Source organism: Littorina saxatilis, linkage group LG8 (assembly GCF_037325665.1).
Source record: "Littorina saxatilis isolate snail1 linkage group LG8, US_GU_Lsax_2.0, whole genome shotgun sequence".
Taxonomy (NCBI): Eukaryota; Metazoa; Mollusca; class Gastropoda; order Littorinimorpha; family Littorinidae; genus Littorina; species Littorina saxatilis.
In genome coordinates, this window is record NC_090252.1 from 23,048,545 (window position 1) to 23,060,450 (window position 11,906).

An 11,906-nucleotide genomic window follows, 5' to 3' on the forward strand; every position below is an offset into this window, starting at 1 on the left:
AAGCCAAGCAACATTCCTGTGTACTCCACAGTGGTTGTAATACAATCTTATGTCTTACTTGATTGATTTTGCCCCGAAAGTTCTGGAGAGTGCCGTTACGAATGAACAAAGACAGTGGAACCCCCCCCCCCCCTTTTGGAACCTCCCAAAATCGGAGGCAATAGAGGGAGTCGTTTAACTGAGGTTAATTTACAACATTATGAACAAAATAACTTTAAAAGCAAGGTGTGATATAGAAGGGAGCAGGGTTTCATTTACAAGTGCGCCCTGCGCCATTGGCACATTAAATCCTAAAATATCCCATCACAATTCCCTTCAGTGCGTCAAAGGGCGCATTGAGATTACATACCACTGCGCCACCAAATGTACACTTTACATCGGATCACACACACACACACACACACACACACACACACCACACACCACACACACACACACACACACATACTCATACACATACACATACACATACACACACACACACACACACACACACACGCACGCACATACATACGTTCCTTTCCGCCAAACTGGGGTCCACACATCACACGACGGATAGTGCGTTTGTAGTGCACTTGCACTACAACGGCACTGGGCGCAGTGCCTTTGTAGTGCACTTGCACTACAACGGCACTGAGTGCAGTACTCGGTCCGGGATCGACGAATTTTACACTAAAAAAGGCACAAAATTTGACCTATTTCGTCGCCTATAGAGGACGGAAAGAATGTCATTTTGAACATTGTTATGACATTCTTTCCGTCAAAAAAGACGTTTTTTTTATTTTTTTTTATTTTATTTTTTTATTTTCACTCTTTCTCATGCTTAAAAAAAGTGGGTCCCTGATTCAGGAACCGAGTTTTCAAATGAACCCAGTTTTTACTGAGTGTTAACTAGCCGTGAACCGGGTTTGATGGATAGGAACGTCACACACACACACCCACACCACACACACACACACACACAGACACACAGAGAACACGATATAGCGGCTAATTTTCAGATGGCACCATATTGCACTATTTTGCATCTTTGGTCAAAACGCGTACATGTCTCTTAGATGCTTCTTACCTTCGACTATGTCCCATCGGAATTTGGTTGAGGGGGACAAATGTCCCATTGCCTTTTTCTCCCAGGCTAAACCCTGAGGGAGAATCTTAAATTGGGTATGAGGTCGTCTTAAAAAAGGGGGTTCCACTCACAAAACAGGTAACGTATGACAAAGTATAATGAGCGCTTATAAAAGGAGACTGTGTGAGCAATCCTTGACAATCTAGACAAGAAGAAGTGTTGCACGGATGAGCGACTTTCACCCTCTTGTTCAGAAAATAGGGAGAATGAAGAAGCGAAGAAACAATTGAGTGAGAGAATTACCAAGGCATCTTTTAATAAGAATAATAATAATGGACACTTATTAATCACCCCTTCTCACCAGAGCTCACGGCGATGTACAATAGCAACAGCGTACGCACACACAAACACGCACACGCACACACACACACACACACACTAAATACAGTTTGTAGCTAACAATACTATAAATACTATCCTGAGTTTACTTCAATGTTTGTTTTGTCTGTACAGGGAGCTGGTCACATGGTACCAACCGACAAACCGCGACCAGCCCTAGAGATGTTTATCAACTTTATCTCCAACAAGCCCTTCAACTGAACCTGAGCAACGATTGATACACCCTGGACTGTCTTGTTCTTTCCCCTGTTGAATTAATGTTTAGTCTATAATTTAAAGTTTAGTGAACTTATCTTTCTTGTTAGGGATGGCCAAATCGCCCGCACGGTTGCCAGGGGCGAGTACAAAATCCACCGGGCTAGTAGAATCCGCCTGGCAACTCGTCCGGCTGGCCAATGAAAATTCTGGTCAAATGCGACCCGTTTGGTTGTAATATCGGGTTTTAAAGCCATATAATCACTGCAGATCAACTGTGGTATGTACCGGGCCAGCGAAATTTATGCCGGGCTAGTGACTTTCTTGAAGTTACTCGCCCGGTTGGCGAGTGAAAATGTTGAGATTTGGCCGTCCCTGCTTGTTTATTCAATCTTGAGTTTGGAATGTCAGCGGTTCGTTTCTCTGTTTCAGATTTGTGTTGTCAGGGAGTTATAGTTTACCTATGTGTTCGACTTATCCTTACAGCTGTACTTTTTGGTTTTTTTTCTCCCTAGAATATTACTTGAGTTGCAAAATACGTGCTTTTACTTTGAACCAAAAGAACACCAAAATAAGAAAGACAACAGGCGGAAAAAAACCAAAAGAACTCTAAATTTAACAATAAAAAACATGTCCTCAGTGAAAAAAGTGGCTATATTGCTTCTACTCCCGACACGAACTGCATATAACGTCCATTCATTATGAGTTGATATTTTTCTGCCTCAAACCAATTTTTCATAGTTTACAAAGGCTGGGACAGTAGGTTCTCTCCCTTGTAATTTTGCCAAAAAGATAATGTATATAGCAATCAAAATCATTGAATCCAAAATTCTGTCTGAATACCAATTAATTTTTACACCACATATAATTATAGTTATAGAGTTATAGTTTACTTATGTGTTCGAATTATCCTTACAGGTGTACTTTTTTAAGTTAAATTATTTTCTAGTGTTCTTTATTATGTGGCATCATGGGACAGATGAGTCCATGTTTCCTTTGTACTTTTGTAGTTTGTTACTTATTGTTCGCTTAACTTATGCTCATCAGGGATTGGTGTGTTTGTACTTTTTCCTACAGTTTGTACTATGAAGATATGATTTTTATGTAAGTTTATAATTCATTTTTGATAATTCCTATATGTCTTATCTCCAGTGACTAGTTGCTTGTGTAATTTTTGTAAGTTGAAGTCCTGGTTTACGGAATTTACCTTTTTATTGACTGTGCTTCGTCAACCACTGTGGCATTCATTTTTGCGAGTTAGCTGTTTTCACGGTACAGCAGACCCCCCGCGGGTTAGGGGGAAGAATTTACCCGATGCTCCCCAGCATGTCGTAAGAGGTGACTAACGGATTCTGTTTCTCCTTTTACCCTTGTTAAGTGTTTCTTGTATAGAATATAGTCAATGTTTGTAAAGATTTTAGTCAAGCAGTATGTAAGAAATGTTAAGTCCTTTGTACTGGAAACTTGCATTCTCCCAGTAAGGTCATATATTGCAAGCCCCTGGAGCAATTTTTTGATTAGTGCTTTTGTGAACAAGAAACAATTGACAAGTGGCTCTATCCCATCTCCCCCCTTTCCCCGTCGCGATATAACCTTCGTGGTTGAAAACGACGTTAAACACCAAATAAAGAAAGAAAGAAAGGATTTTTAATTTTCCTGAGGCTATACTTATTTGGCTGAAGCCTTGAGGATGTTTCATTGAAGATCTTTGGGATCTTTTAGGGCAGGGGAGAGAACCCATTGGGATAAGAAACTCAAGCAAAATGAGCTGAAGTCTCATTAACTGTTCTTGTTTGTTTGCCTGTAAATGTTGTGAGCCTTGCATAGTTAGATGTTCATTGTTTGTCTCTTTGGTTGTTTAGGTTTTCTTTTTTTCCCTGTTATTTTGTTTGAATTAGTTTGTATTTATTTCCTAGTGACTATTTATGTTCTTATGAAGTGTGTGCTCATCTTGTGACATTTTTTCTTGATGCAAGCTACTGGTACCATTTCATTGTGTCTGTTTTATATTTTTATATGTAAATTGAATTTGTTTCCCCTTGACTTGCCACTGAATTAATTTTTCTCATTTGAGCCCAGGTAAATTATGCACAAGAAGTTCTCCTGAAATCCAAGGATAACACAAACAAAAATCTCAAAGCAACAGCCAATTGCAGAATTTAAATGCAATTGTTCCACAGCTGATGAAATATCACATAGGATAGTTTTCCCGGTGGTGCTTTTTGTGTTGGTAAATGTCAGTCAGAAGATATTGTGGCAGATTGTTTGCTTTGTCAGAAGGACGTACAAATTATTGTAGTTGAAGATTGCATAATGTCTGCTTATCAGTGTCAAACATAACCAAAATGGATTTGTAAATTTACTGCAATATGAAGGTTAATCCCTTGGGTGACAAACTCTCCAGGGCCACTATTGTTCTGTGTTTGTGTAAATGTAATTTGATATACTGTTCAGGGTCAGGAGCACATGTCAAAGTCTGGAGTTGACAGTGTATCGACTCCTTTGAAAACTTAGACCTTTACGTTCGTGATGTTTATTACGTGTAACAAAATCACAGCACTGTTTTTTGGGTCCGTGCGCTCTTCAAGGTTACACAGGTGTGTCGATAAAGGAACACATCGTTTTCAGCTGTTATTATTGCATCTCTACTGCAGGGCGAACACCTTGCCAGTTCTCGCAAGAAATACGGTTTTTGACAACTCTTACAAACCAGAAAATCATGTTTTTGAAAGTTTCTTTTAGTTTGGTTGGGTGATGGAGGCAAAATGTGTATTATTTTATAATTTGGTAACAAACATTTTTGTACCAGAAGAGGCTGTTCTTTGCCTCTGCAAGTTACAAAAAAAAAAGCCTCAGCTTCGACCCCCAGACCCCCTAGCGGGCCGTTGGCTCTGCCGCCGTGGACCCTAGCTGGCCTTTCGGGTTTTTTGCTTTTTTTGTGTGTTAGCCCTGCTACTGTGATAGACTGTGCGTTGTTGACACCTTGTCTTAAATTAGTCTTTTAGATGTTCTCTGAGAGAATTTTTCACGCTGAAGTCCCAATATGTAATAATTGTCCTCTTGCAAAAGAGGAGGTAGCCTCCAATGGGTTAGTTTGGTATTACAGAGGTACCTGCGATGAAAGGACACCCTTTGGCCCAGCAAAAAGTGTCCCTGCATTTCGGGTGGCTTGGCATGTGAGGTATATTTCAGCCAAGATACATGTAGTAAGCCAAGGGACAACTGAAGGCGTCCTTTGATGGCAAGTGTCCTTTCATCAGAGGGGCCTCCCATCACAGGTACCACTGTACGCATGATTCCTAATGGGTTTTTTTGTGAGCAAATCTGTAAACAAAGACTGCCAACGTTCCAATCATTTATTTTAAAAAGTTTTTTGGGGACTTTGTCTCAGATGCTGGGTGCTAAACGTGGTGTGTGTGGGTAGATGTATGAGCATTGATATACTATAGATTACTATGTATCTGAAGAGAACTTGTCTCGGAGATTAGCTGAGTAATAAGCTGACATTTTGCTTTTGGAGCTTTCACGGCCCTTGTTTTGTTCTTCTCTTTCAGTCCCTGTTCCGCTTATTCCCCTTGGCGCAATCATGCGTGTATGTGTTTGTCATTGTGGTGTTTTGATTTCTGACATATCAACGCGATGGGGCCCTGAGTCACAGCAATAAAAGTTCACCCAAATGTAAACCAGCTTACGAAACCGCGGAATGTGAATCTGCGACTAGTACCACGTCACGAAACTCATCAGATTTGATTCTTTAAGCTGTTTGAAGTGTGTTGACCGATTGGGCTTGTTCATAGACACTATCACTAACTACGTATAGTATCGATCAGGATCACACTGAGTCGGAAATGTGAAAGTCGTCGCAGCGTGGGTTGTCTTTCGGAGGTTTTACAGCTATGTTCTTTTGTTCTTCTCTCTTTCATGAATTTGATGCCAGAAATGCAAACATAAACATGGGTGGGATTCTTCCGGTATATGCCGGAAATCCGGAATCAATTATGGCCTTTTTTCCCCCCTTTTTATATTTAGTCAAGTTTTGACTAAATATTTTAACATCGAGGGGGAATCGAAACGAGGGTCGTGGTGTATGTGCGTGTGTGCGTGTGTGCGTGTGTGCGTGTGTGTGTGTGTGTGTGTGTGTGTGTAGAGCGATTCAGACTAAACTACTGGACCGATCTTTATGAAATTTGACATGAGAGTTCCTGGGTATGAAATCCCCGAACGTTTTTTTCCTTTTTTTGATAAATGTCTTTGATGACGTCATATCCGGCTTTTCGTGAAAGTTGAGGCGGCACTGTCACGCCCTCATTTTTCAACCAAATTGGTTCAAATTTTGGTCAAGTAATCTTCGACGAAGCCCGGAGTTCGGTATTGCATTTCAGCTTGGTGGCTTAAAAATTAATTAATGACTTTGGTCATTAAAAATCGGAAAATTGTAAAAAAAAATAAAAATTTATAAAACGATCCAAATTTACGTTTATCTTATTCTCCATCATTTGCTGATTCCAAAAACATACAAATATGTTATATTCGGATTAAAAACAAGCTCTGAAAATTAAATATATAAAAATTATTATCAAAATTAAATTGTCCAAATCAATTTAAAAACACTTTCATCTTATTCCTTGTCGGTTCCTGATTCCAAAAACATATAGATATGATATGTTTGGATTAAAAACACGCTCAGAAAGTTAAAACAAAGAGAGGTACAGAAAAGCGTGCTATCCTTCTTAGCGCAACTACTACCCCGCTCTTCTTGTCAATTTCACTGCCTTTGCCATGAGCGGTGGCCTGACGATGCTACGAGTAAAATGGCATTGCGTTTCATTCTGTGAGTTCGACAGCTACTTGACTAAATATTGTATTTTCGCCTTACGCGACTTGTTTTGTGTGTGGTTTGGTTGAGGTTGGTTCATCAGGTTCTTCAGGATTGATGACATTTTTCAGTCCCACCCATGCATATACTTTCTTTGTATTGGCAGTGTACATATGCATTGGAAGGGTAGAGTATTTTGGAGAAAAAACCACTACATTGTATTTGATTCAATGTCTTTCAGAGTATTGACGTATTTAATTAATTACTACCGTCTTTGTCATTCCAGATTTAGTTAGTGTGTTGTGTATTGCGTTTCCATAATATGCACATGAGATTTGATATCAGCTGACATTGCACAACAGCTAATAAAGCGATTGTTCTAGTTTTGAAAATTTATTCTTTTGAACTACATCGAGTGAACTGAAAGAGTGCTTGAGGGAGAGATTGTGTGTGTGCACAGACTCAAAGTCGAGAGAAACATGGACACATGTACACATGCAGGGACACATTTGTGTTCACTGACATGAAACATGCAGACACATGCACGTACATGAAACACACACACACACGCTCATGCACGTACAGGAACACATGCACATAATTATGCACAAATTCAGACATGCACGCACACACATGCACACAAACATACATACATTCACTCTGTATGTAAAACACAAATTGACTATCTCCCTCACTCTGTCTCGTCTGTTTGTCTCTCTCTGTCTCGTCTGTCTGTCTCTCTCTGTCTCGTCTGTCTGTCTCTCTCTGTCTCGTCTGTCTGTCTCTCTGACTCTGTCTCTGTCTCTCTCTCTGTCTCTGTCTCTGCCTCTGTCTGCCTCTGTCTGTCTGTCTCTCTCTCTCTCTCTCTCTCTCTCTCTCTCTCTCTCTCTCCAGGGGCGGACGACGGGGGGGTTTCTGGGGTTTCCGGAAACCCCCCCCCAGCCAAAAAATAAAAATATTTTTGTGTGTTTTTTTGGGTTGAGTTTCAATTTTGTGGGTATTAATCAGTGACAAAATCTGCTGCCTGGAACTGGTAATGATCATCCTCAGAATGCACCAGCTTGCACCATTTTGCATCCTTTTTTTCAAAATTTTCCGGGGGGGCATGCCCCCGGACCCCCCTAGCAAGCTAGGCGCTTCGCGCCGTCGGCTCGGCGCTTCGCGCCTTCACACCCATATCTTCACAATATACTTTTGGAAACCCCCCCCATAAAATGAACTGATCCGCCCCTGCTCTCTCTCTTCCAAACACGACATGCACCTGCATGCCCTGTCTATAAAACGCACACACACACACAAACACAAGGCCACATGTACATTCCAGCGATATTTTTCAACACGCCAAAGAAATATCTGAGTAATGACAAGGTCGTTGTGTTCGTATACGACTGCAATTTAAAATACTTCAGGCATCTATTTCTAGGCCAAATGATCTTATAAGATAACCTGAACACTCATCTTGCCAGTAACAATTTTGATAACAAAAAAAATATGCTGATGTGTCAGTTAGATGTGTCAAGATTGTCACAAGGTTGTCCTTTTTTTTTTAACACCACCAAAAAAAAAAAAAAAAAAAAAAAAAAAAATCCGTGATGGAGCAAATCAACATGGACGTTGTCAGTAAAGATGGAAGAAAAAACCCTCGAAGCAAACAGAAATAAGCGTTGGAATAAAAAGAAGGAAGTCCAGGCGACACCCTGTTTAGGCCACAAAAAAAGTCTGTTTACGGTAACATAGGCAAAAAAACTAGGGTCGGTAGGTCGGGAATTTTTTTTTCTTTTTTTTTTCTTCCCAAAAAACATATCGTTCAGTTATTTTGCCCAAAAAACAAAGACTTTTTTTTTCTCCCCCAAATGCCAAAACAAAGTCTAGGGTCGCGCGAAAAAATAGGGTCGGTCGGGATACCGTAAACAGACTAATTTTTGTTTTGGCCTTACATCCTATCAAGTGAGAAGTCTATCATAGTATGTCACACGCTTTCCTTCTTTGCCACTACTAAAGCAAACGTGTGCAAGATTGTATGTTACACGCTTTGGAGCATGTGCAAGAACGGATTCAATATCGAAATCGTCCCTCCAAAAGCCCCAAAATGCACACACGACTTTTATTTCTCCTGCTGTTGTCGTGTCTTCTCTTTACAAATTCTTCAACGCTGAGAATACTGAAAACGGCATCCCAGACTACAGTACTGTTTCCATACGCGAGTTTAGCTTCCCTTGGAAAGTGGCTCGCTCAGGAGGCCTGTTAGTCTGAAACTAGAAGGACAGAGTTCTGAACATAGATGACAAAGACCCCGGAAAGAACAAACATTTCGCGGATGCAGACACAGAAAGACGTCATGAAGAATGGAATGCTTCAAAAGATACAGACTGTGACGATGACTGTGACGTCATTCACATATACCGAGACGTCATTCATAGTTGTTCGTTCACTTTCGTCAAAAAGTAGATCTCTCCACAATGGCTGCTCCTGTGTTTAGGTTTATCAAGCGTGAGTACGCAAAACGTGTTTGTTCTCTCCTCTGTTGAAGCTGTGAGACATAATCGCCATTACGAGCTAGTCGTGTGACAGAGAGTGTTCTTGCACACTCGACTGCTGCTGTTTCACTCCGGCTAAAGCCGTCGTGAAACATCTACAGTCTCGTGTGCAAGAAAACTCTCTGTCACACGACTAGCTCGTAATAGCGGGTAATATTACATTTACAGTCGGTTTTCTCTGAAAGAAATCTAGAAAAATGTCGACGTGCGCGCGTAAGCACCTCATACACATACACGCACGCACACACACACGCACGCACACACACACACACACACACACACACACACACACACACACGCATAAACACACACAGACAGACAAAGACACACACACACAAACGCACACACACATTCACAAACACACACACACACTCACATGCACAGACACACACACACAGACGCACTCACACACACACACACACACACACACACATACTCACATACACACACACACACACCGACCATGACATTGGTGTAGTTTCATTAATGGGGAGGGGGAGTTCACGCACGCGCGCGCGCGCACGCACGAACACACACACACTCACACACGCGCGCGCACGCACGTACGAACACACACACACACACACACTCACACACGCGCGCGCACGCACGCACGAACACACACATACACACACACACACACATGCACACACACATACACACACATACACACACACACACACACATACATACACACACACACACACACACAAGCACACACACATACACACACACACACCGTGGCTTTGGTGTAGTTTCATAAATGGGGAGAAGAGGGGTTTTTTTTGGCGGGGGGGGGGGGGGGGGGGGGGGGGGTGGGTCATGACAGGCGGTACGTTATTTATCAGCTAACAACACAAAACTGCATCTTTTTAAGACGGACAATCACCTTTTTTCAACAATCAGCATTATAGATAATGATGAAGATGCGAAAAACTGGGCCAAGATCTCTTAAACCTAAAACCGTCAAACACTCAGCGTAGAATCAAAGCATAAGCGTTACTTTGCATCTTTTTTTTCCAACAATTGTTAAACAAAAACAAAAAAACTCTCCAGAAAAACTGCTTTTACAGAGGTAGGTTACAACAGTGTCTGAGCAGCACATTATAGTTTCTGTGACAAGGGTAGGTTGTGGGAGTGATATTCTTCTTTCAGTTGATATGATATGTTTGTCTTGCCAAGTTTTAGTAAGCTGATTAGTTAGAAATTAACTGACTTAGTTGCTTATATAATTACCTACTTCGGCAAAAAGGCAATGCCAATTTGTATGAGTAAACAACATTGTTTTTGTGTGTAGACAAATACGGTTTTACTTCAGTTAGGCAGATAGTCAGTAAGTCCGTTATTTGACTGATATTCAACAAGCCGTTCGGTTAGTTTGTTTATTCGTTTGCTATTTTGTTGGTTGCTTGGTTTGTTAGTTAGTTAGTTAGTTAGTGAATCAGTGATGGTGGTACGCAAACTTTTATGATGCACACAGTCCAGAAAAATCCGGTAGGCTGGCCATTGGAACCAGTAAGAGTCCAACACAGAGTACTGGTTTTGTTGTTGTACCTGCGAAAAAACGGTAGTTCTAAAAATCAATCGGTAGGTCATACCGGCAGCCAATTTTGTTCCGGTATTTTCTCATTTCAACCGGTAAAATACCGGTAATTACCGGTTAACGCCAATACTGTCCAGGATTATTTACGCAAGTGGTCAGATATAGTTATGTCGTGATCTGAAGTACGAACAAGAACACAGGCACGCTCAGGTTATTACACGTACACGCCTTGATTCGTCTTTCTTTCAGATCAGGGTACAAAACAACCACAATGCTGAAGTTTTTGTTGCTCGAGGTTTTCGTAGCGTTTTTGCTGCCGTCCGCTTTAATAGCAGCTCCCTACGAAGACGAAGTACGGATGCTGCCGGGTCTGCCACAGAAACCGTCTTTTAGACAGTACTCTGGCTACCTGGCTGCAACCAAAAGCAGACGACTTCACTACTGGTGAGTTCTGGAAAACTGTTAAATAAATATGCGAAAATAGGCTGCAACTAAAAGCAGACGACTTGATTACTGGTGAGTTCTGGATAACTGTTAAATAAATATGCGAAAATAGGCTGCAACAAAAAGCAGACGATTTCATGACATGTGAGCGGTTCTAGAAAATACATATGCGACCAATATAAAAAGAGATGAAAAATAATCTGTCATCTAATTATTTTGTCCTCTCCTTGTTTTGTTCGTAAAAGCAACAGCCAAAGCTCAGTCATCAGCCGTCAATATTTTGCCTCTTGTGAGTAAGGACCTTTTACAGTGGAACCCCCCTTTTAAGACCTCCGAAACTCTGAGAAAATCGAGTCTTAAAAAGAGGGTAATTTTACAGAGGTTACGAACCGAAAGTCTGAGAAACAAGGTCTTAAAAAGGAGGGAGTCTTAAATTGGGGGGGGGGGGGGGGGAGGGGGCGTCTTAAAAGGGGGGTTCCACTGTATTTTTAAAGATCAATGGGTTGACGTTTTGGCGTCTGTGGTCTTTACTAAAACAAAGCAGAAAAAGTCGCGTGAAGCGATACAAAAACATTTAGTGAAGATCAACACCACAAACCAATACATTCAGATAGTCTCGGCTAACCCGTGTGGGGATATTATACCCAGGAACTTTCACGTACACAGTCATACATAGAGAATACTACATGGGTTGCTGTTTCGTACCAGATTTACACGAGTTTTTTTTTAAAAATATTGAACTGCGAGCGAAAGCGAGCTGTTCACTATTTGAAAAAGCAACGAGTGTAAATCTGGTACGAAACAGCAAGCCGTGTAGTATTCTGTTTTTCCTACATACTGTACTTACGTGTATTTTACTGAAAATGTCCTGCAGTCGAGGCAGCTAAATTGAAGACGCTTGTT

General features: G+C 41.2%; 1 protein-coding gene across 2 annotated transcripts in view; it reads left to right on the forward strand.

The window, feature by feature from the left end:
* The window catches only part of LOC138973067 (lysosomal protective protein-like), a 31,845-nt gene extending 24,974 nt beyond the window's left edge, over positions 1 to 6,871 (forward strand). For both annotated transcript variants that reach the window (XM_070345724.1, XM_070345723.1), the window contains exon 13: positions 1,583 to 6,871. In XM_070345724.1, the coding sequence (XP_070201825.1) occupies positions 1,583 to 1,669 (87 nt within the window). In that variant the 3' untranslated portion in view covers positions 1,670 to 6,871. The remainder of the gene's footprint in view (positions 1 to 1,582) is intronic.
* The last annotated feature ends 5,035 nt before the right edge of the window (positions 6,872 to 11,906 follow it).